The sequence below is a fragment of the Oryzias latipes genome, chromosome 18, assembly GCF_002234675.1.
Source record: "Oryzias latipes chromosome 18, ASM223467v1".
Lineage (NCBI taxonomy): Eukaryota > Metazoa > Chordata > Actinopteri > Beloniformes > Adrianichthyidae > Oryzias > Oryzias latipes.
In genome coordinates this window covers 7,243,534-7,270,292 of record NC_019876.2, presented here as the reverse complement: position 1 = coordinate 7,270,292, position 26,759 = coordinate 7,243,534, and the positions used below count along the sequence as shown (strand labels likewise).

The 26,759-nt window shown below is 37.5% G+C and overlaps 2 protein-coding genes across 2 annotated transcripts in view; both read left to right on the top strand.

Annotated features, from left to right (window-relative positions):
• Positions 1 to 26,759, top strand: part of LOC101161675 — a 317,233-nt gene that overhangs the window by 271,627 nt on the left and 18,847 nt on the right. The window contains exons 28-31 of the mRNA XM_023965784.1: positions 19,438 to 19,692; positions 19,973 to 20,422; positions 20,679 to 20,930; positions 26,123 to 26,377. Of these exons, the coding sequence (XP_023821552.1) occupies positions 19,438 to 19,692; positions 19,973 to 20,422; positions 20,679 to 20,930; positions 26,123 to 26,377 (1,212 nt within the window). The remainder of the gene's footprint in view (positions 1 to 19,437; positions 19,693 to 19,972; positions 20,423 to 20,678; positions 20,931 to 26,122; positions 26,378 to 26,759) is intronic.
• Positions 34 to 4,625, top strand: LOC110017058 (C-type mannose receptor 2-like). Its single transcript, XM_023965788.1, has 6 exons — positions 34 to 116; positions 230 to 272; positions 2,385 to 2,555; positions 2,675 to 2,905; positions 3,414 to 3,513; positions 3,618 to 4,625. Exons 2-6 carry the CDS (start codon positions 239 to 241, stop codon positions 3,991 to 3,993), a joined length of 912 nt encoding a protein of 303 aa, XP_023821556.1. The 5' UTR covers positions 34 to 116; positions 230 to 238; the 3' UTR covers positions 3,994 to 4,625.

The window sequence follows — 26,759 nt, the reverse complement described above, 5'->3', positions numbered from 1 at the left end:
GGAGATCTTAAAAGGGGAATAGTCATTGTTGGGAAACAAACATCACACAACCTCCTTATAGAATATGAATGGTTGGAAGCACTGTCATTTCAAATAGGAATATAAATAATACAATGGTAAGTAACTTTTTTTCTTTTGTATGTCTACAGACTTTTGTATAAAAAATCTCAAATGCGCATAATTTAAATAATTAACTGCATGGAGTTTCAAATGTGCTTCTTTTGCCAAGGTTTGAATCATGGATCTCTGGCTGTTTGTATGTGCGCTAACAGGTTTGTTTAATTTTTTAATGATTTTGATCTTTTTAATATTTTTGTAATATTCGTATTAGTATTAAGTTGTAGTAGTAATATTGACATTTCTAATACAGCAAATACTTTCTGATGAATTTCCTTATAGATAACAATGCTTGTCATATGTGAGAATATTACATTACTACATACTTTTGTAATTAAGCACTTTAGCTATAATTTCTTTGTTGCTGTTTGTGTAAATACAAATTTGTTTAATTTTTTGAAAATCATTTTTATCTTTTTAATCTGGTTTGTTCCTTTATAAGATATATTAGAAGCAGATATTATTCACATTTTTTAAATACTAAATACATTTAGTAAATACTGCATGATCAATGTAATTCTAGGCTGCATTGCTTGTCATTTAAAAGATTTACACAGTAGTTCATGCATTTATATTTTTCAACTATAAAAGTTTTTTAAACTCATATGTAAACACTAATCTATAATTTTGAGTTTGGGAAGTGGGCATTTCTGAGCAACAGTGTAGCATAATCCCCAACAAATATACATTGTTATTAGTAATGGTCAGCTGCAGCAAGAAAGGGTAGCTTTTAGTTAATGAGAGGGACTGAAATGAAATGGTGAGGTTACAGGGAGGCGAGGTGAAGACGATGAAGGACTTTAAGTTCAACAGTCCAGAAATAGAGAGTGTGGGAAAGAGATAAAGAGGTGTGCCCAAGCAGGTTGGAACAGGTGGGGGAAGGTTACAGGTGTGATGACTGACAAAAGACTGTCAGTGAGAATGAAAAGAAAGGTGTAGAAGGCTGTGGTGAAAGCAGCATTTTTGTTGCCTTTTAGTTGTTTTTTAGGTTCTCTGAGAATAACCAAGCTGGATTGGGTCAGGAATGAGTCCATCAGACTAACAGCTCATGTTAGATGTTTTGGGGATAAATACAAGGAAAGCAGATTGAGATGGTTTGTTCATGGAAGTCCTTCCAGGTACTTGGTGAGAGTTGATGGACAAAAAAGATGTAGTTGGATAGAGGCAGAAAAAGCACTTTGGAAACCCCATAAAAGCGTAATTTTAAACGTGTCCTTGATGATTTCAAAGGGAATGGCTCAAAGAATTATATTAAACTTAAGTCACAATTTATTTCAGCTCCGTGATTAAAAAAAAATCTACACAGTTTCATCCATTTTTTTAAAATTTCTTACCAATTTACAAGTTTAAAAAAAAGTTGTCATTGTTAAGAAAAAATAGATGGCATCAGAGGAAAAATACTTTCATTGAAGCATAAAGTGGCAGCGGAATCCGCTCAGACTGGTTTGAGTGGAGATTATGGTAAACAGAAATTTTTAAAGTACTCAATAAAGAGAAGAAGTAACCTGAATTGCAGGCATTTTCCTATTTTAATCAAAGACAAATAATTATGTCTGACAACCTGGATTTTAAATGGCAGCCATAGTAAATTTAAACATTTTTTTTAAAAAAGATATTACTTTGCTTCTATCATATTTTAATTTAACGTTAAAACTAATTAATCAGTTGTTTACATTTCAAGAACCAAAGAACCACACTGTTCACAAATGTTCATGTGTGAGTTTATGTCATGTACATTTAGCTGAAAACCATCTTTCAACATTTCAAAAACGCCCCAAAGGCTGTGTTCTGTTCACAAGAATGCTGGTTTCACAGGTTACTACTATAGCAAAGTTATGAATAACACAATATGAAGTGTAAAAAAGGATTTCTCCAAACAAGTTTAAAGGAAGTAACTCAGATGGACAGACTGACTGACTTACATGCCTACATGCATATTTTATTCCTTCCTGCCTTATTATTGGTTCCTTGTTTTGTTGTACTTTGTGGTGAAACTGCTGATAGAATAGAGACAATGGGTGGAGTTAACTATTTGGTTGTCATGCATTTTATTGACTTTTTAATGTGTCTGCTTTTAATTTGTCTTTTATCTGTATTGGACCTCCACAATAGTTTTTTTTGCAAATTGCTATGTAAGTCATAAGACAAAAAATTTTCCCTAAAAAGAAAGCAACGTTTAGTTAAAAAAAACTTAGCAAATAAATTTGACAAAAATATCCTGATGAAAATGAGATGCATTCAAATTTCTTTCATGTATTGTGTTTCAGGAGCACTGCTTAGTGTTTCCTTTGCTCAAACTCATCAGTTCTACTTTGTGAACACTGAGCTGAGCTGGACAGAATGTCAGAGTTTCTGCAGACGTGAATACACTGATCTGGCCACCATAGAGAACACGGCTGATGTTGGGGCTGTTCTAAATACTACATCAAACTACACAGGTGATTTCTCAAAATATAGATCTACACATTTAGTTTGCAATACATTGTTACAAACATACATTAAATATGCAAAGTATGGCTAAAAGAATGATTTACCAGTTTTACCAATTTTTGAACAGGCAAGGTTTGGATTGGTCTGCACGATGACTTGGAGAACAGCTGGAAGTGGTCCTTAAATGACAGCAGCTTCTATATGGAAAGAGAGCAAACCTTCAAAAACTGGCAACTTAACCAACCAGACAACCTGAATGGACAACAGTACTGTGTTGCATATCTGAGTGGAAACTCATCCCAAGGCAACTGGGATGACCGTGACTGCAATGAAGAACATGGTTTTGTGTGCTACAATGGTAAGCTTTTTTCATACATATGTCCATGAATCTTCATCACAGAATCTACATTCTGATGTTCAAGTTATGCACATTTTCTGATAAGCTAATTTCAGGACAGCTGTGTTTAGTTGCCCTAAGAATAACATAAAACCAACAGGAAACCATGCTAAATCCTCTATGATTGTTTTATTTCTAATCAGTCCACATTGTTCCTTATTGTTTTAACTATATTCAGATAATTACATATTTCAGTGACCAACAGTACATCAACGTTACATCCAAAATCTTTGTTGTAATCCTCAGTTCTAAGAAAACAATTGGTGACTGTCCAAAGGAAAACCACCTCAATGAAAAGACAGGAAGTAGAAATAAAAACCACTGTCTGACAGATTGACTATCTGCTTTGACTTTATGGGAATCAAAGAGGAAAAGAAACACAAAACACTAGAACTTGTTCAATTGTGTGAAGTTTGTATGAAAATAATTCTAGTACACTATTGGTTATTCTTTGCAAAAACATTTACAGGGACAGTAAACGGAACTGCCTCATTCGTTGTTGGTTATGCAACACTAAATTGGACTGAAGCCCAGAAATACTGCAGGCAGAATTTTGTTGATTTAGCCAGGTAAGATGCACTAAACCCATCAATAATGTATTTGTCATAAACAGTCACTTTAAACTAAGAAAAATGTGTCTTTTTCTGCTTATATGATGCTTCATGTCCCACAGCATTTGGAATCAAACAGAAAATGATGTCATCAACAAGCTAGCAAACGGTAGTTGTGTGTGGATCGGTCTGTATCGTCATAAAGTGTGGTCAGATGGGAGCAACACAGTCTTTAAACATTGGGCTGAAAATCAACCAGACCAGGGGGACCAGAAGTGCATCGCTGCATCTCTCAGTGACTCAGGACGATGGTCGGATGAAACTTGTTCCCAGAGTTTTCCATTCATCTGTTATGGATCAAGTACTGCATTTACTTTTTCTTTAAATATAGTACATGTTGTTTATTACCAAAGGGCCCTCTTTAAAATTAAATACACATTTTCACTAAACCTTGCTAACCTAATTCATGAAATATGTCTTAAATTATGTATTTTTTAATAAATTAATAATCAGGATTATTTACCAACTTAGATAATTTTTAAGTATTTTCGAGCAATACGTTTTATTTTTTTCTTGCTTTATTTTTCACAAGCTGCATATTGATGAGAGTTTATGTGCAATGAATTTTCTAAACCAATACTATTTTAGGTTAAACAGTTTAAGCCTTAGTCGCATGCATCCATACAGGGGTTGACCTTTACGGGTGCAGCGGGTTATTGGGTTGTCTGGTCCTATGGGAGTTTGTAGAGAGAAGCAAACGCATCTTAATGTGAGTGCAGGTGTGTCTCACAGTTCCCTTGAGGCTCATACATGACCTAAAGGGATCTCATGAAAAAGTAGTGTACAATTGTTGTGCGCGTAGTAAGAGTATCATCAAATATTTGTAAGGCTTTCAAGTTGCACACACATATGACATACCATTGATTATATCATACAGTGCTTTCCTGGTCCCTTTACTCTCGTCATTAGTAAAGTAAGGTGTGGCCCCTTACTGAGCATGCACTGGGTGTGCAGGTGTTACATAACTTCCCCTGAGACACCTTTAGAAGTTCAACACAAACTACATTCTGATTGTTGGACGGTGGCCGTGGTGCAGCGGTAGGGCGGTTGACCCATGATCATAAGATTGCATGTTCGATTCCCGCCTAGCACACCCATGAGTCAAAATGTCCTTGGGCAAGATACTTAACCCCACCTTGCCTCTGGTGGGAGGTTGTCGCCAGTGTTCACCAGTTTGTGAATGTGTGTGTGACTGGGTGAATGGAGCTGTGACTGTAAAGCGCTTTTTGCCTTGAAGTAGGTAGAAAAGCACTAAATAAGTATCCACCATTTACCATCTTATTTCTAAGTCAGGCTCTGCACAAGGAGTGCACATTTGCATGTGAACAGCACTAACAGGCTTCTTGCGCAGTCTGTGGGACTGGGGGGATTTAGAAAATGTAAATCCATCAGACACGCCTGCTTTTCGTGTTGTATAAGTGTTCACAACGATCTGTTGCTCACAGCATGCCCGTAAAAAAAAAAAAAGAAAAGAATGCGCATGAACTTTTTCACTCTACAGGCTCACCAAGCGGCCTACAATCTTGGTATTTTGTGTTGTCAACCTCCGTGCCCCGTAAAGGTTTGCCCAGTTTATGCTCACAGGCTGCCCATATCCACCCTGAAGGACAGTTGTGACTCAGGCTTTAATTGTTGTAGAGAAAGATCACATGAAGCTACAGAATGACTTATGGTTTCAAGAGGGTTTTAGTTTATGACTTAAAATTCAATGTTCTGGTCAACTTGAGAGTAAATTTGATCTTTTGAAGAAAACACGACAGGCTTGCAGTGTAAAGCATTCAAGAAAACAAGTTTTTAAATGAATTGCAGTTTGCATTGTCACAGCTGGATGTCATGCTTTACAATATAATTGAACTAAGGAGGTCATTAAGATTGGCTATAATAGAACAGACATATAACACAGAGTAGAATATCTCTATTATTTAATAAATAACTGTATGATTTTCTTTTTCAGTTTTGTCAAATGCAGAAGGTTTCATACCATTTAGTCAAAATGAGACCAGCATCACTCTGCAGTGGAATAGAGGGAACAGCAATGATAGCTTTGTTCTCCAGTTTAATGGAACAGAGACAAACATCAGTGCTCCAGATGGAGATGGACCAATAAATTACACTGTTTCATCCCTCACTGCTGGAACCAAGTACACCTTCACTCTGCTTTCTCGCTCCTCTCTCACTAGAGTCAACATCACTGCAGCAACTGGTGAGTTATTTTACAACAAAATGTCAATCAGATTTAAATGAAAAAAAGCAACTGATCTAATAAAAGATGAAAATATTGTTTGAAAACAATTCTACAAAATCAATCTAAGCTTCACCCTAAACATTACAGACTTTACTTAAAAACCATATGCATAATAAGTATGTGTACAAAGTAAAAATATATATAAGAACACACAATAATCTTTTTCCCATATATCAGTTTTCTCATCGCTTAAGAGTCCTGCAGTACAGAAAAGAAGATGAATTAATGAAGAATGAATGAATGAATGAATGAATGAATGAATGAATGAATGAATGAATGAATGAATTTATTTGTTTATTTTTGATGGCCTGCTATCCACTGTAATGTCCTGATCGTGATCAACGTAATGAGCACCCCTGTCTAGAGGTTTCTGTTTGGTTTATAGAGGAAGAAAACCTGAGATTTTATACTGTAGATCAGTGTGTTTTTGATGAATCATCTGGGGACAAGAGGTAAAATGTCCCTATTGATGTCAAAAATTCTTTATTAAACAAACAGATTAATTGTTGTACCTTTGTAAAGTCTACATGTTGTCCAAAGAACAGGCAAGTGTCAATCACTGTCCCAGGGCATCTAAAGTTGTGCATGTGCGCCACCTGTTGGCCATTTATTCTAAGTGGTTGTTATAAGTCTGCTGAGCTTTTCCTTGAACGTCCAAAGTACAGCTTTTTTATTTTTTCTGTTGAGTTCAAAGGAGCTTCTTTCAACGTTTTGGACTGAATGTAAAGTTCTCTATAAGTACTCTGTAAGTACTTTACAATTATCGTCTTCTCAAGTACGTTGTAGGCAAGGAAGAGGCACAATCCAATGGGTCAAATGAAGCAATTTTAGGCTTAGGAGTTCCCCTGCCACAAACACACACACACACACACACACACACACACTCATTTCTTGTTACATGCATGCAGGGGTGTTACACTTACAACTCCTTAAAGAGATATATCCTGGATAGTTAACCACTGCATGTTTGGTCTTTCTGTCCATCTTCATATTCAAGCCCTGCAATGCTTCTATTAAAATTCATTACAAATTTTTTTAGCTTGTCCTGTCCAGCAGCTAAGCAAACAAATGAGAACTGAAGGCATCTTGTGATGGACAGATTTTACTGTTACAAAAAAATTTCTTTAAACAACAGTTTAAAGAAAATGTTTTTCTGTCAGCTGGAACCAGTCTGGTCATTCTCCTCTGACCTCTGGCATCAATAAGGCATTTCTGCCCCAGAACTGCTGCTTACTGGATATTTTCTCTTTTTCTGACTTTTCTCTGTAAACCCTAGAGATGGGTGGGGATGAAAATCCCAGTAGATCGGCAGTTTCTCAAATACTCAGACCAGCCCGTCTGGCACCAGCAACATTACGACATGGACCCACTGAAGCTGCGCATGGTCAAGCTCAACTCCCAGCACTTTGACAATTATACTTGTCAAGCAATCTTCCAACTTTCTGTTTTCCAGTTTCTTTTTCAAATCAATTAATTGTACAGGCCATAAGCTTGACAGGAAAAACCATTGTCACAATAGGTTTTCATATTAAACTTTTATTTTCTGATCAAACATTAAACTACAGCAGTATTTTTGTTTGTTGCTCTTCTTCTTTTACTGTCAGCTCCTCAAAATGTAGAGTACTTGAAAGTACTTGGAAAAACTGATACCAGCATCACTCTGCAGTGGAGTGAGGTCACCAATGCCAGCTACATCCTGCAGTTTAACAGTGAATCGAGAACAATTCCTGCATCTGGAGATGGACCAGTAACTTACACAGTGGTGTCTCTGAATGCAGCGACGGAATACATATTTACTCTTTTTACTGTGTTTGAGAATGCGACAAGCTCTGGAGTACAACTAAGAGTTGTTACTGGTAAGTGTTTTTTCTCTTTAGTCTTTAAAGGGAAAACCACTTTTATAAAGTATATACAGACCCTTTCCAATATACTAGGATATCGTAGAAAAGTGTATTAATTTCCATACTTCCATAAAACTTGTAATTCTGGTGGTATGGACAGGGGCCAGGTCCTGGCAAAAGATGAATCTCTGCCCACATCCTGAGCAAAAAGAATCATAAAGTTTTCTCAAACATCAAACAAGACCTAGAAAATCAAATACTAAATACTTAAAATGAATTAAACAGTGGGCCCTAAATCTATATTCTATCATGTCTATTTTTAATGGAAGAATGAAAATGAATATACCTTTTCTCAATATTCATTTTTTTAAAGCTCTGTACATACTTGATGAAATACTGCACCATGTTTTTTTAAACTTATGTCTCATTGATTTAATTTTGTCTTTTCGTTTTCATTTAAATGTAGACTACCAGCATCGTCCCTGTGGACAGGGGTTTTGTCCTTCTGACCACGTCTGCATCAATGTCAATGGAACTTTCCAATGTCTGGATGGCTGTCAGCACTACACTGTACTAAATGATGACTGGCTGTCTGACTACAACGTCAATGGAAACTCTTTGTGCTATGGAAGTTATCAACCTTCAGATTGGTATCGCATGTTTGTGGGACAAAGCAGTGCTCAAATTCCTGAAACGTGTGTTCAAGAAAGCAGATGTAGCTCTTTAAATCGTTATTGGGTGAGAACATCTCATCCTGTTCGTTATAATGAAAGTGTAACTCTTTATGCATCCTATGCAAGGGATAGTGACTGCTACTACTCCTATTACTCTTACAACATCATGGCAAGACTCTGCTATGGAGACTTTTATGTGTACAAACTTCCAAGACTGCCTGGATGTGGCTACTCATATTGTCCAGGTAAATTGTTATGAGCTCTTGCATTGAAAAGTTTCATAATAATTTGCATTATTACACACCTATTGATGTTGTTTTAGATTGTAAGAATAAAAACTCATCTTGCTAAAAAAAAAAAACTAATTCAAACATAGGAAATGGAAAAAAATCAACCATTTTAAATTTCTGTTTTGTATTTACAAAAAGAAAATATAAAAAAGTTAAGAGAAAACAGGAATCTCAAAGACACATGAATACATCAAATATTGAGAAAATTTGGCTTTTTTTCTTGTTTCAGTTCCTCCTCATGGCTTCAGATCATCAGGACAAAATGAGACCAGCATCACTCTGCTGTGGAATCCAGTGAACAGCAGTGTCAGCTTTGTTCTGCAGTTTAATGGAACAGAGTTAAACATCAGTGCTCCAGCAGGAAGTGGACCAGCAACTTACACATTCTCATCTCTGACTCCTGCAACTAAATACACATTCACTCTCTTCTCTGTGTTTGAGAATGTTAGAAGCAGCGGAATCAGCATTGATGCAGTAACTGGTGAGTGAAATTGAACAATTTTTATTCAAAGCAATGATCTTTGGGAGTGTTAATAAATGTCAAAACATTTATAAAAGCCTTTGGCTTTAAATAATGTCATGTCTTCAGAAACACTAATAAAGTTGCATTATTTTAATAATTGAAGATGGCATTTTAACATATATAACCTGAAAAAGTCTAGCTAAATGTACTGCAATAAGGAGAGGAAAGGATGAAAAAAAACTTTACTGCAAAAAAAAGTATGAAGGCAAAGAAATAGACTGTTAGGACTTTACAATAATCTTCTGATTACTGGTATTCATAGGACAAAATGTTATATTCTTTCTTTCATTCAAAAATAGCTTTTTTTCCAATGCCCAACTAAGTAGAATGGTTGTGAGACACTATTGGAAACATCTGCAAAAACATATGTTTTGTCTGCAGCTCCTCAAAATGTAGAGAACTTCACGTTAATTGGACTAAATGACACCAGCATGACTCTGCAGTGGAGTAAGGTCAGAGGTACTGGTTATATCCTCCAGTATAACCAGCAATGGAAGACCATTCCTGCGTCAGATGAAGACGGACCAGTGGCTTTTACTGTCTCATCACTCAGTCCTGCTACTGTATACATGTGTACTCTTTACTCTGTGTTTGAGAACGCCAGAAGTACTGGAGTACCACTGAGAGTTTTTACTGGTAAGAAGTTTCTAGACTTTTACTACTAGAATACTGAAACTGAAAGAAGCACTGATTTGCTAAACCTAAGTTATTAGGTAGGATTTTTTATTTTTCTGTGTTTTTTAACACCTTAACATCTTTTGAGCACATGTTTTCCATTTCTACTAGTTTTTATTTTTATATTTTTTCTGTTTATTTGAATGTAGACCACCAGCATCTTCCCTGTGGACAGGGGTTTTGTCCTTCTGACCACGTCTGCATCAACGTCAATGGAACTTCCCAATGTCTGGATGGCTGTCAGCACTACACTGTACTAAATGATGACTGGCTGTCTGAATACAACGTCAATGGGAACTCCTTGTGTGGTGGAAATTCTTATTCATCCGATTGGTATCGCATGTTCTTGGGACAAAGCAGTGCTCAAATTCCTGAAACGTGTGTTCAAGAAAGCAGATGTAGCTCTTATCGCGTTTGGTCGACAACACCTCATCCTGTTCGTTATAATGAAAGTGTAACTCTCTCTGCATCCTATGCAAGGGATAGTGACTGCTACTACTCCTATTACTCTTACAACATCATGGCAAGACTCTGCTATGGAGACTTTTATGTGTACAAACTTCCAAGACTGCCTGGATGTGGCTACTCATATTGTCCAGGTAAATTGTTATGAGCTCTTGCATTGAAAAGTTACATAATAATTTGCATTATTACACACCTATTGATGTTGTTTTAGATTGTAAGAATAAAAACTCATCTTGCTAAAAAAAAAAACTAATTCAAACATAGGAAATGGAAAAAAATCAACCATTTTAAATTTCTGTTTTGTATTTACAAAAAGAAAATATAAAAAAGTTAAGAGAAAACAGGAATCTCAAAGACACATGAATACATCAAATATTGAGAAGATTTGGCTTTTTTTCTTGTTTCAGTTCCTCCTCATGGCTTCAGATCATCAGGACAAAATGAGACCAGCATCACTCTGCTGTGGAATCCAGTGAACAGCAGTGTCAGCTTTGTTCTGCAGTTTAATGGAACAGAGTCAAACATCAGTGCTCCAGCAGGAAGTGGACCAGCAACTTACACATTCTCATCTCTGACTCCTGCAACTAAATACACATTCACTCTCTTCTCTGTGTTTGAGAATGTTAGAAGCAGCGGAATCAGCATTGATGCAGTAACTGGTGAGTGAAATTGAACAATTTTTATTCAAAGCAATGATCTTTGGGAGTGTAAATAAATGTCAAAACATTTATAAAAGCCTTTGGCTTTAAATAATGTCATGTCTTCAGAAACACTAATAAAGTTGCATTATTTTAATAATTGAAGATGGCATTTTAACATATATAACCTGAAAAAGTCTAGCTAAATGTACTGCAATAAGGAGAGGAGAGGATGAAAAAAAAATTTACTGCAAAAAAAAGTATGAAGGCAAAGAAATAGACTGTTAGGACTTTACAATAATCTTCTGATTACTGGTATTCATAGGACAAAATGTTATATTCTTTCTTTCATTCAAAAATAGCTTTTTTTCCAATGCCCAACTAAGTAGAATGGTTGTGAGACACTATTGGAAACATCTGCAAAAACATATGTTTTGTCTGCAGCTCCTCAAAATGTAGAGAACTTCACGTTAATTGGACTAAATGACACCAGCATGACTCTGCAGTGGAGTAAGGTCAGAGGTACTGGTTATATCCTCCAGTATAACCAGCAATGGAAGACCATTCCTGCGTCAGATGAAGACGGACCAGTGGCTTTTACTGTCTCATCACTCAGTCCTGCTACTGTATACATGTGTACTCTTTACTCTGTGTTTGAGAACGCCAGAAGTACTGGAGTACCACTGAGAGTTTTTACTGGTAAGAAGTTTCTAGACTTTTACTACTAGAATACTGAAACTGAAAGAAGCACTGATTTGCTAAACCTAAGTTATTAGGTAGGATTTTTTATTTTTCTGTGTTTTTTAACACCTTAACATCTTTTGAGCACATGTTTTCCATTTCTACTAGTTTTTATTTTTATATTTTTTCTGTTCATTTAAATGTAGACCACCAGCATCGTCCCTGTGGACAGGGGTTTTGTCCTTCTGACCACGTCTGCATCAACGTCAATGGAACTTCCCAATGTCTGGATGGCTGTCAGCACTACACTGTACTAAATGATGACTGGCTGTCTGAATACAACGTCAATGGGAACTCCTTGTGTGGTGGAAATTCTTATTCATCCGATTGGTATCGCATGTTCTTGGGACAAAGCAGTGCTCAAATTCCTGAAACGTGTGTTCAAGAAAGCAGATGTAGCTCTTATCGCGTTTGGTCGACAACACCTCATCCTGTTCGTTATAATGAAAGTGTAACTCTCTCTGCATCCTATGCAAGGGATAGTGACTGCTACTACTCCTATTACTCTTACAACATCATGGCAAGACTCTGCTATGGAGACTTTTATGTGTACAAACTTCCAAGACTGCCTGGATGTGGCTACTCATATTGTCCAGGTAAATTGTTATGAGCTCTTGCATTGAAAAGTTACATAATAATTTGCATTATTACACACCTATTGATGTTGTTTTAGATTGTAAGAATAAAAACTCATCTTGCTAAAAAAAAAAACTAATTCAAACATAGGAAATGGAAAAAAATCAACCATTTTAAATTTCTGTTTTGTATTTACAAAAAGAAAATATAAAAAAGTTAAGAGAAAACAGGAATCTCAAAGACACATGAATACATCAAATATTGAGAAGATTTGGCTTTTTTTTCTTGTTTCAGTTCCTCCTCATGGCTTCAGATCATCAGGACAAAATGAGACCAGCATCACTCTGCTGTGGAATCCAGTGAACAGCAGTGTCAGCTTTGTTCTGCAGTTTAATGGAACAGAGTCAAACATCAGTGCTCCAGCAGGAAGTGGACCAGCAACTTACACATTCTCATCTCTGACTCCTGCAACTAAATACACATTCACTCTCTTCTCTGTGTTTGAGAATGTTAGAAGCAGCGGAATCAGCATTGATGCAGTAACTGGTGAGTGAAATTGAACAATTTTTATTCAAAGCAATGATCTTTGGGAGTGTAAATAAATGTCAAAACATTTATAAAAGCCTTTGGCTTTAAATAATGTCATGTCTTCAGAAACACTAATAAAGTTGCATTATTTTAATAATTGAAGATGGCATTTTAACATATATAACCTGAAAAAGTCTAGCTAAATGTACTGCAATAAGGAGAGGAGAGGATGAAAAAAAAATTTACTGCAAAAAAAAGTATGAAGGCAAAGAAATAGACTGTTAGGACTTTACAATAATCTTCTGATTACTGGTATTCATAGGACAAAATGTTATATTCTTTCTTTCATTCAAAAATAGCTTTTTTTCCAATGCCCAACTAAGTAGAATGGTTGTGAGACACTATTGGAAACATCTGCAAAAACATATGTTTTGTCTGCAGCTCCTCAAAATGTAGAGAACTTCACGTTAATTGGACTAAATGACACCAGCATGACTCTGCAGTGGAGTAAGGTCAGAGGTACTGGTTATATCCTCCAGTATAACCAGCAATGGAAGACCATTCCTGCATCAGATGAAGACGGACCAGTGACTTATACCGTCTCATCACTCAATCCTGCCACTGTATACATGTGTACTCTTTACTCTGTGTTTGAGAATGCCAGAAGTACTGGAGTACCACTGAGAGTTTTTACTGGTAAGAAGTTTCTAGACTTTTACTACTAGAATACTGAAACTGAAAGAAGCACTGATTTGCTAAACCTAAGTTATTAGGTTGGATTTTTTATTTTTCTGTGTTTTTTAACACCTTAACATCTTTTGAGCACATGTTTTCCATTTCTACTAGTTTTTATTTTTATATTTTTTCTGTTTATTTGAATGTAGACCACCAGCATCTTCCCTGTGGACAGGGGTTGTGTCCTTCTGACCACGTCTGCATCAATGTCAATGGAACTTCCCAATGTCTGGATGGCTGTCAGCGCTACACTGTACTAAATGATGATTGGCTGTCTGAATACAACGTCAATGGGAACTCCTTGTGTGGTGGAAATTCTTATTCATCCGATTGGTATCGCATGTTCTTGGGACAAAGCAGTGCTCAAATTCCTGAAACGTGTGTTCAAGAAAGCAGATGCAGCTCTTTAAATCGTTATTGGGTGAGAACATCTCATCCTGTTCGTTATAATGAAAGTGTAACTCTCTCTGCATCCTATGCAAGGGATAGTGACTGCTACTACTCCTATTACTCTTACAACATCATGGCAAGACTCTGCTATGGAGACTTTTATGTGTACAAACTTCCAAGACTGCCTGGATGTGGCTACTCTTATTGTCCAGGTAAATTGTCATGAGCTCTTGCATTGAAAAGTTACATAATATTTTGCATTATTACACACCTATTGATGTTGTTTTAGATTGTAGGCAGAAAAGCTAAAAAGAAAAGCAATTCGAGAAAACAGAAATCTCAAAGACACATGACTATATCAAATATTGAGAAAATGTTGCTTTTTGGTCCTGTTTCAGTTCCTCCTCATGGCTTCAGATCATCAGGCCAAAATGAGACCAGCATCACTCTGCTGTGGAATCCAGTGAACAGCAGTGTCAGCTTTGTTCTGCAGTTTAATGGAACAGAGTCAAACATCAGTGCTCCAGCAGGAAGTGGACCAGCAACTAACACAATCTCATCTCTGACTCCTGCGACTAAATACACATTCACTCTCTTCTCTGTGTTTGGAAATGTTAGAAGCAGTGGAATCAGCATTGATGCAGTCACTGGTAAGAGAAGTAAAGATGATATACTTATTGGTATTGAAGCTCATTTGCATCTCCAACAGTTATATTTAATACACATCTTTTTAGGCGATAAACAAACAAAGAACAATGTAAGAAATACAGAAATATCTCATCTAAAGTGGTTATTTGTGATATCATCCATAGATTCAGATACAGGCTCATTGAGCAAGACAAAAATATACATATTAATCGGATTACTAGAGTTCACCCGTGGGACCACGCATCTACAAGAAAAAAACGGCTAACAACGCCAAATTTGAGTTGTAAAATTTAAAAACAGTTTAACTTTTAAAAAGACAATTTTCCATTTGTCTTTTTTTTTAGCAGTAACCATTACAAATGTTTTTTTTTATGTCAGGCATTGAGTGAGTATTTATTGCACAAACGTTAGGCTGCCCTAAAACACATGTACTCCAAAGCACGATAGGTAATCCCCTCCTCTAAGAAAACTTTGTATTATAAATATTATTATCATTATTTTGTAATCCCCTTTTATATATTTTAAGATAATTTATTTTTCTATCAGCATATTCTATTTTGGATATATTTCTGATTATTTTATTATTATTATTTTTTTCTTCTTGAAATGATTTAATAAGTTTGGATTGATGACATTGACTATCACTGCTGATGCTCTTTCTGAGTCTTTGATGCTGGATTTTGTATGCTTATGCTTTGTTCAATAAAGTTGTAAAAAAAAAAAAAAAAAAATGTACTCCAAAGCACTTTTTCAAGCATATAGTACTCGTATTACATAATACTGGTAATTGAAAGAACATTTTGGTAAAAAAACAAAACTGTGTGCGACAGCTAAGCTTCTACCCTGCATTTCTCAAAACAACACTAGGAGTCGGTGTTTGAAATAAGAAATTTATATTAATGATTACCATTTTGAAAAGTCAATATTTACCTAAAATAACATATCTTTAGCCTGGTGTCAATTTTTACTAAAGACAGCAGAAGAATTTGCATTTTTAAACTAATGTCTGGAATTTAAAAAATCGTTACTGTCTTTTTCATTTTGTTTCAGCTCCTCAAAATGTGGAAGTTTTCAGAGTAGTGACAAAAACTGACAGAAGCGTCACTTTGCAGTGGAGTAAAGTGAACTTTGCCAGCTATGTTCTCCAGTACAATCAAGGATGGAAGAATATTTCTGCCTCAGATGGAGATGGACCAATAACTTATACAGTTTCTTCTCTCAGTGCTGACACTGCCTACACTTTTACTCTTTTCTCTGTGTTTGAAAACGCCAAAAGTGGTGGAGTTCAGCTTCAAGCTTTAACTGGTAAGATCTTTCACTTTAAACATTTGCAGAAAGAAAAATGGTTCATTTCTAGCAATCATAGCAAGAACAATGCACAAACAATACAATCAACAGAGTTTTACATCCACAAAAGACGTATCAAACAGAATCATTGTCTGATTACTGAAAGCATTCAGAGTATGTTATCCAACAACTTGGGTTTTGTAGGATTTTTAGTGCACTTCTTCAAGGCGAATGCAGACATCAAGGTGCAATAAAAAGTACTTTGTAAAGCTCCATTGTAAAAAGTGTAGTATTACTTTTGGTACGAAAAGCTGATATAGTTTATTTGAAGTTAATATTTTTCTGAAAAATGTTTCCCATAAGAAATAAGAATAGGAATTACCCATGATCACTCAAAACCTTGTGTTAAGTGCATGTTTCTTCTAAACAGAACATACTAGAAGATTTGCTAGATGGTGTAGATATGAAAAACTAAAGCCAATAGTTAATTAATGTATAAGTGCTTATTAAAACTTTTGAAGGCAACAAAATAACAGCTATTAACACCTGCTAAATAAGACAAAAAAATCAGAAACATCTTTCAATGTTACATAATAACTCTTTGAGGAAATTCTAGAAATAACTTTCAAAAGCTGTGAAAGTGATATAAATCACTATGAAAAAACTTTTCAATTATCTTTGGAAAGCTATTAAAAGTTAATTACTCATGATACCTCAAAACTGCTATTGAAGTGCCCTTGTCTTCTTCTAAAGGGCACCTACCGATAACTGCAAAAGCTAGTGAAACGTTTTGGAGACTTCTAAAAGCCAGCAAAAAATGTTAAAGTTTAAAAAAGCTAACCAACCCATTTAAATCACTCTTAAAAGCTATAAAAAGCTTTGTAAAAAAGAAATCGTGGAGACAACACAATTACTCCCTGATCCTCCAAAACAATGAGTAATGTACCTGTTTCTTCTAAATGGGTCCTATTAGAAGCTTATTTAGCTGCACCCACTGTTTCGTGATAGTATTAGAATGTTTTTGGTTTTTTTTTGAAGAAGAAGAACATTAATGTAGAAAAAAGACAGTACTGTGAGAAGTACTAATGCAAATAAGCTTGGATCTCTAAAACTACTGTCGTTGAGAGATGAACCCCCTTGTGCTATCCTAGGCACTTTAACATTGGGAGTTGGGTCATCTAGACCCACTAGACAGTGCTCTGAACCTTTTTTCTTCAATGATTTGTGATCTTCACTGGTGTCCATGGATTACATGAAATCTTTCCACCTTTATCCACCTTTGTCACATTATTTGATTCTATTAAAGACAATAGAATAACGGTATCGCGATTTAGACATAGCGTCAGCTGTTTTTGAAAAAGTCCCGCCCCTTTAACTGTCTCCACCAATCATTCTTGTAGGCTTAATCACACGTCATCAGTCTGACCAATCAGAAGTGGTTAAAGTCTTTACTTCCTTGTTCTGATTTAACTCGTAAAGAGTCTCAGTTCCAACAAATATCCCAGCTAAAGCTCATCTTTAGCCGTTTAGCTTTCCGCAGAATCTGGTATCAGACCGTGGAACAAGTGAACAAAACAATGAAGCTCAGAGAAACGATCTCCAGCCGTTTTCACACTACATCTCCCATGCATTGGGTTATAGTGACAGTGTCTCGGCGCACAATGAGTCTTCGTGTTCAACGTCTTAAAACAATGAACACACATCTAAGAGTTTTTAAATATTTTAACTTAAAATTTATTATATCTTTTTGAAAAAACAGCTGCAGCTTTCAGCTTTTTCTGTCACAATTATCACAGATATGCACGTGAGCTTGTGGAGGGGCTGTAAATCAATACAGACTATGAGCTTCTCCTAATTTCTTTTTTTTTTTTTTGGATGCTATTGTGCCGCAGAATTTTTGTCAAGAACAGTGTGCAAAAAAAAAGTGTGCAAAAAGGTTGAAAACACTGTTGTGGAAAATCTTTTGAATAAATGAGCATTCTTGCCTGTCTTCAAAAGGTGAACAAGTTTTAATTGGTTGCTTTTTTACAACAACAGATCAGCCATATTTTCCATGTGGACAGACCTTTTGTCCTCCAGACCAGGACTGTGTCATCATCAATGGAACAGCTCAGTGTGGAGAAGCCTGTAAACATTACACTGAACTGAATGATAACTGGCTTTCTGAATATAACATCAATGGAAATCCATACTGTAATGGAAACTACTACTCTCCTGAAGGCTGGTATCGCATGTTTGTGGGACAAACCAGCGCTCAGATTCCTGAAACTTGTGTACAAGACAGCAGATGCAGTTATAATCGTTACCAGATGACACAACCTCATCCAACTCAATACAATCAAACTGTAACACGCTCTTTGTGTTATAGTTATGGTAGTTCCTGCTGCTCCTACACATACTCATACAGTATTAAGGTCAAACTCTGCTATGGAGATTTCTATGTCTACAAACTTCAAACACTCCCAGGATGCAACACTGCATATTGTGCAGGTAAATTTTGTTATTCAACTCATCACCTTCTTTGTTAGAATCATTGTTTTAGCAATAGTGTTAAACTTGCTGCAATTACTGTATATACTTTATAGACACACTACAGTTTAACAATCTATTAGGAATACATTAAAAAACTGTTGGAGCAATGTGGCTATGATGAAGCTAACATGAATATGCATCAGTATAATTTTTTTTAATTACATATTTAAAGATGTTTCTTTTTCCTGTTTCAGTTCCAAAGCACAGCTTCAGAGCAGCTGGTCAAGATGAAACCAGCATCACTCTACGGTGGAACAAAGTCAACAACAGTGTCAGCTTTGTTCTCCTGTTTAATGGCACAGAAACAAACATCAGTGCTCCAGCTGCAGATGACTCTGTAACTTACACAGTGTCATCTCTGACTGCTGCAACTAAATACACATTCACTCTCTTCTCTGTGTTTGACAATGTCACAAGCAGTGGAATCAGCATTGATGCATTCACTGGTATGTATAATGAGTTGATTTGTAAAATCTATTAAAAGCTGAATCTTTTGCATGGAACAGAAGGCCTCACAGCTGCAGAACAGACTACAGCATTTATTTTACACATAAAAAAATGAATTTTAACAACTTGGTCTTCAAACATTTTTTTAACAAGAATTTTCAATTATTTGTGAGATAAAATAGAACTTGTGTTTTTAACAAATTCCTGCTATTAAGTCTAAAACAAGGGATTGTTTTGTCACAACAAACAGCTGTCTGGAACAAAAATTAAAAATATCTGTTGCAACATCTGGATGACCCTTGTTGAGGGATGAACCAAAGCAAAATGGTTCATGCTAACTAAAAATAATAGCTATAGCTTAATCCTGTCATGTATGCAGTTTCTAGAAGGTTTCACATGAATCTCCAGGAGTTCTGTCACATGTTTCTGAAATATGAAACTTTCCTAAAATCAAGACACCATGACTTGCTAGCATTGTTGCATACATTTATGCATCCAGACAATGGCTTGTAGTAAATTATCAAAATTTTAGCATCATGTCTTTTTTGAATAATCATTACAATCACTCACATTCTTTATTTCTAAATTATTTATTCTAAATTCTTTAAATTTAGGATTTTAATTAATTTACCGACTTTGTCTTTCAGCTCCTCCAAACCCACAAACATTCAGTTTACTTGGAACAAGTTTCAACAGCATCACTCTGCAGTGGAGTAAAGTGAACAATGCCAGTTATGTCCTGGAGTATAATAATGGACGAAAGATCATTCCTGCATCAGATGGAGATGGACCAGTCACTTACACTGTCTCTTCTCTCAGTGCTGGCACTTCATACTATTTCAGTCTCTACTCTGTGTTTGAGAACGCCAGAGGCAGTGAAATGCAACTTCAGGCTGTTACTGGTAAGATGTTTCACTTCAGCAGTAAAAGTATTGATCATATCTAAATATAAGACTTACAACAATAACTGACTTACGAATAAAAATGAAGTTGAATGTATTGCTTTTAAAGTGAAGAAATCAAATGCAAACATCGGCTGTTCTTATTTTCTTTACTTTAAATGACATTTTTGAGATAATTAAATCCAATAAAGTAAAGTTTTTGTAAAACCTTCTGATGAAAACAGAACCTGTAAAACTAGTACCGGTAATTTCCTCATTTCTCTCCTCTTTTCAAATGTAGATCAATATGTTTCATGTGGACAGACTGTTTGTCCTCCAGACCAGGACTGTGTCATCATCAATGGAACAGCTCAGTGTGGAGAAGCCTGCGAACATTACACTGAACTGAATGATAACTGGCTTTCTGAATATAACATCAATGGAAATTCATACTGTAGTGGAAGCTACTATTTTGCTGAAGGCTGGTATCGCATGTTTGTGGGACAAACCAGCGCTCAGATTCCTGAAACTTGTGTACAAGACAGCAGATGCAGCAGTTATGGCCGTTACCAGATGACACAACCTCATCCAACTCAATACAATCAAACTGTAACACGCTCTCTGTGTCAAAGTTATTATGGTTCCTGCTGCTCCTACACATCAGACACTATTAAGGTCAAACTCTGCTTTGGAGATTTTTATGTCTACAAACTTCAAAGACTCCCAGGATGCAACACTGCATATTGTGCAGGTACTGTTTTGTTTGGAAATATGTCAGTACAGTTACACAAAACCTATTTAAATATATTTCTGTTTTTGTTATCCCTAAAAGCTAAGAACACAATTTTGGCATCAATGTCATGCTTGATCTGATACTGGAAAAAACTACATAAAAACGATGTCTAGAGGACATTAACATGTGTGTTGGAGACAACGCCCTATAGTAATACAAAAAGGTTTTTAAATTAATACAAGTGTTTATTAAAAACATTTTTTTCCTGTTTCAGTACCAAAGCACAGCTTCAGAGCAGCTGGTCAAGATCAAACCAGCATCAGTCTACGGTGGAACAAAGTCAACAACAGTGTCAGCTTTGTTCTCCTGTTTAATGGCACAGAAACAAACATCAGTGCTCCAGCTGCAGATGACTCTGTAACTTACACAGTGTCATCTCTGACTGCTGCAACTAAATACACATTCACTCTCTTCTCTGTGTTTGACAATGTCAGAAGCAGTGGAATCAGCATTGATGCAGTCACTGGTATGTATAATGAGTTGATTTCTATGGTTTTAAAAGCTCTTAAAGGCTGAATCTTCAAGAAGAAACATGAAATCTTCCAGGTCCAGCTGCAAGACAACAGCTGAAAGAATTTATTGACTTGCAGCTAATAATATGGATCTTTTACAACCTGTTTCTATCATATCACTCTTTTATCACACATCCATATTTGTTATTCCAAGGTATAGTGATGTAAATTAAATGAAAAAAAAAACAAATCTTCAAATACATTTGAATAACTATTAAGAAAAGTTGACAGAAACAGTAAATACATACATATAGTTTTACATGTCTTCCAATGAAAAAGAATGAAAAAAGAATGACTAAATTAACAATATTTCTGGATCAAATATGTTTAGCAACTATTTACCATAAAAATTACTGATTCCGTTACATAAAGAATCATTGATCAAATCAAATTGAACTTTATTTATACAGTGATGAACGTCAGGCAAGGAAAAAATCCCTGACCTTTTCTTTGAGCGATATAACGGGCGCGGAGCGAAATTTTTGAAAAATACATGGTGTTAGATGAATTCTGGTACGTTCTGGCAGCTAGTTATTCACTTCTTAATCAAGAAACTAAGACTAATTAGAGCATAATGATTTGTCATTCAAACCCCTAGTTTGACTTACCAATAAGGACTTGCTGGTCCTAAAAAGAATTTAGATAATTGCTAAAAGTAACAATCCTACAATCTAGGCTTTTCCTAAAAGCTGCAAAACATACAATTGCTAAAATATAGTAACATCAAAGCCCCAAATGGCAAAAAGAACACCAGTAACTATGATAATCTATGAAAGTACCTCATTTATTTGAACCATTTCTACTGTAGAAATACTGTTTTCTCAAACTATAAATTCATCAAAATATGGGATCTGCTTTAAACTATCTTTCTATAACATAATACATCAATTCTTTAACACCAATACTTAGTAATCTGGGAAATATCAAAATAAACATACAAACAAAATTAAACATTGTAAACATTCTTTTTTAAGGTAGTGTGGGCCCAAACCACCAAATACTTATAATTATAATTAATTAATGTCAATAATATGTTTTTGAGCAAAACTGATCTAAATAATGGTAATTAGGAAATACAAATAAATTAGGTAGAGAAATGTATTCAAAAGTTTCAGTTTTGATCAAGAAAATCTACAAGGGGGGGGTTCAAACAATGTAAAAGCATGTATCATAACATGGTCCGGTTGAATACTCGATTCTGATTGGCTGCTGGGTGTGCATTAAAACCTGATTCCGGTCACCTAGCTTAACTTATTGTATCACTGCGCTGGTTTCTTTAAAACAACCTTTTGCTTCATCATTTGGACAAAAACAAGCGGTAAGAGGTGAACTTTCTCTCTGAACTGATGCTTTATTCAACCCATCGGGATGATCAGCATCTATATATCGCTGAATCTTGACTGCAGCGGTGGTGCGGCGCGACGGACTATGTGTTACGTGATGCGGCGCGATATAGTCAGTTTTTTGTGAGAAAAGCAATTCAAATCGGAAAAAAAAACAATTAAGGACTAAAAACTGGTTGATGTATTGCTTTTGTAAGTGACCATGGTATAAGCGGGTTAATGGCCTAAGCGTGCGTTATTACTTCGCGGAGGCAACCGTCCGACGTGAAAAAAGTAATAAATAACGCACACTTTGTCAGCCATTACCCTTACTTAATCTCTGCATAATTTCCACCGTAACTAATTGTATTAGAACGGAGAGTGAAATTCTGAACAACAAATGTACTCACCTCCAACATTTGTCTTGCGAACGTACGTTGAAAAGAAATCGCCATATTTGTCTTTTTCCTCCAGCCAAGACCACTTAAATTTGTTTTTATCTTCTTCTCACAACTGGGGTCGAAACCACGCTCAAAAATGACGATGCCCGCCATTATTTTAACACAAATTTAATCGTAAACTCTTCAGATTTGTTTGTAAAAGTTTAGCGTGGGTCCGCTGACCAAGTGTTACAGACAGAGCCCATCTGAGCCGTCGACGCATCCGAAAGCAACTAAAACGTCCGATTAACTAAAAGCGATTGGTCAATTAGGCCAGGAAGACAAGATAGCCGTGCCCATAGAGAAAGTGATCCACGGAGAAATATAGAAAATAAAACGAAAATTCGCCAATTTCAGACATTTATTTCATCCGGAAAGCGATTTGTCCATAGAGATCAGGTGTAGGTACAATAACCGTTCGGCCTGGAACTACCGTTCAGGGTCCTATTGACTGAAGGAAACGTCACACTACGGTAGCCCCACTTGGACAGACTACGTAGTGTGGAGATCTGCTCGGGCTCTACATATTTTAATTTCACGTTCCCTTTTGTAACATAAAGTTATTTTCCTTCATAAATTGTGTCTGACAATATTCTTTGTAATTTTTATAAAAAGATTTTGCCACAATCCGCTTGTTATTCCAGTTTAAGTTCAGCCATTATGGCTGAAAATGTTGTTAGCACGGCTAAATGTTGTGCTTCCGGGTCCGATCTGCCAATAATAAAGCACTGGGCGCAGGGATTATAAAAACTATACGCAAACATGCATTCAATAATAATCATAACAATAATAAAAGCATGTTTAGAAGACAATGTTGCCCTATAACTGACACGGTGGTGGGGTGGCTCGACAGCCGGTAGGACCCAGAATGCAGAGGCGGGAGGCCAACGGGTTCAGGACTAAAGGGTTTAATACAAAACAAAAGGCGCTGCAGAGCAGGATGACAAAACCAAAAACAAAAACTCACTGTGACGTGGCATGAGACAAGGAACATGGCATGAAGACGTGAACACCGAGACAAAGGCTAATGGACCAACACAGGAGGAAGGCAGAGACAAGACTTATATACAGACAGGGCAGACAAGGCACAGGTGAACACCATCAGGGCAGATGGGGACCAAAGGAAGTAAAACTCAAGAAACAAGACAGGAAACCTTTCAAAATATAACAGGAAACAGAACTTAAACATGACAGAACAAGACAGAAAGCAAAAACCAATACAAAAGAAACTCAAACCATGACAGTACCCCCCCCTCAAGGAACGGCTCCGAGGTTCCAAAAGTCAACTGAGGGGGGGTCCCCGGAGGACAAACCTCGACGGGCATAAGAGTCCAAGGAGTCCGGAGGACGGCAGGGGGTCCGCGCCGTCCGGCGAGGCAGGTCCGGCGGACGGCCGCGGGGCCGAGCGGTCTGGCCAGGCGTGGAGTCGGGCGTGGAGTCGGGCGCCGAGTCGGGCATGGAGTCGGGCGTGGAGTCGGGCGTGGAGTCGGGCGTGGAGTCGGGCGTGGAGTCGGGCGGCGGTTCGGCCGGCGGGTCGGGCCAGCAGTCGGCCGGCGGGTCGGGCCAGGCGCGGAGCCGAGCTCTGGCGGGTCAGGCGCGGAGCCGAGCTCTGGCGGGTCAGGCCCGGAGCCGAGCTCTGGCGGGTCAGGCCCGGAGCCGAGCTCTGGCGGGTCAGGCCCGGAGCCGAGCTCTGGCGGGTCAGGCCCGGAGCCGAGCTCTGGCGGGTCAGGCCCGGAGCCGAGCTCTGGCGGGTCAGGCGTGCCAGTGGAAGCGGGGACCGGTCGGGGTTCAGGCGGCACCCCCCTGGGAGCTGGAACGGGTCGGGGCGCAGGCGGCACCCCCCTGGGAGCCGGGACGGGGCGGGGCGCAGCCTGCACCCCCCTGGGAGCCGGGACGGGGCGGGGCGCAGGCTGCACCCCCCTGGGAGCCGGGACGGGGCGGGGTGTGTCCGGGACCACCACTGGAACAGGACGGGGCAGGGGTGCATCCGGGACCACCACTGGACGTAGTTGTAGGGGACGGCGGGGACGACGGTGACGATGACCCCCCCTCAGGGCAAGACGGCTCCCTGTGAAGTCCAGGTGCCTCCCACTCCAGGCATACGAGGTAAACTGGGCCTGGTCAAAAACCCAGTAAGACCTCGTACGCTCGGCTTCCTGGCAGTAGGCCTCACGAAGCCACATGTCCCGCTGTGCTGGGTCTAGGAAAAAGTTAGGTTGGTCCATTCTGACACGGTGGTGGGGTGGCTCGACAGCCGGTAGGACCCAGAATGCAGAGGCGGGAGGCCAACGGGTTCAGGACTAAAGGGTTTAATACAAAACAAAAGGCGCTGCAGAGCAGGATGACAAAACCAAAAACAAAAACTCACTGTGACGTGGCATGAGACAAGGAACATGGCATGAAGACGTGAACACCGAGACAAAGGCTAATGGACCAACACAGGAGGAAGGCAGAGACAAGACTTATATACAGACAGGGCAGACAAGACACAGGTGAACACCATCAGGGCAGATGGGGACCAAAGGAAGTAAAACTCAAGAAACAAGACAGGAAACCTTTCAAAATAAAACAGAAAACAGAACATAAACATGACAGAACAAGACAGAAAGCAAAAACCAATACAAAAGAAACTCAAACCATGACAATAACATAGCTTTGTTTGTTTACAACAGACGTCATAATATTTTCGTCTATGGTGGTATCGTACTTTGTCCAGACCAATCACTATCTGACACGTCATCGGGCCAACGGACAGCCAATCACATAATGTGACGTCAGCATTAGTCCAAGGACCCCGAACGGATGTTCCAGGCCGAACGGTTATTGTACCTACAGCGGTCTTTATTTCCCGGAAGATACGATCCAATTGCTCAAAAACCCGGATTTCCGGGAATTACTGGAAAACTTTCATAACTGTTTATAAAGCACTTTTCATATAAAAGTAAAACATAAAGTGTTTTACATTAAAACAAAACAAAATAAATAATATAATGACTAGCATGAAAATTAAAATAAAAAAGCACAAAATTAAAAATTAAAAATAGGGCCCCCCTCCCCGTACCTACACACAGCCCCCCTTTTTTCACATCCATTACCCCCTTACTGATGGGGAAAGACAGTGAGAAATAGATTTGATTTGATTAAATTGATGAGAAATCAGGAATAGTAAAATGGCCATGAAAACGATAAAAAAATGTCACAAAGTACATTTCTACACCAAAAAGGGCTTACCTTGCTGTCACAGAACCACATTTCCATGCATGGATGACTTGTCTTCTAGACACTAAAGCAGCCTTTAACATCACTTTTCTGGGCAGAGAATAACTTTCACAACTGTCTCATTAAAAAACTTAACAAAGCTTCAATAATGCTTTTGTCTTTCAGCTCCTCCAAATGTAAAAACATTCAGTTTACTTGGAACAAGTTTCAACAGCATCACTCTGCAGTGGAGTAAAGTGAACAATGCCAGTTATGTCCTGGAGTATGATAATGGACGAAGGATCATTCCTGCATCAGATGGAGATGGACCAGTCACTTACACTGTCTCATCTCTCAGTGCTGGCACTTATTACTCATTTAGTCTCTACTCTGTGTTTGAGAACGCCAGAGGCAGTGAAATGCAACTTCTGGCTGTTACTGGTAAGATGTTTAACTTGATCAACTTACTAAAAATATGTTTCATTTCAAAAAGCCCAGTTTCAAAAATATTTTAAGAACTGTCTCAACTTACTAAAAATATGTTTCATTTCAAAAAGCCCAGTTTCAAAGATATTTTAGGAACTGTCTCAGAAAAATATTGTCCTAAATGGTTTCTAAGTTAAACCTCATTCAATGTTACTTGCTATCTTTTTTCTTAGTCTGCACCTAATAATGATTACTTTTGATTCAATGGTGTGAATTTAGATGATGTTGACTTTAAGATCCGACTAAATTAAAAACCTGTTTTCCATGTATAATGTAATGCTGAACATTTTTTCATTTAACAGTGTCTAAAAGTATCGTCTTTAATTTTTCTTTCTAA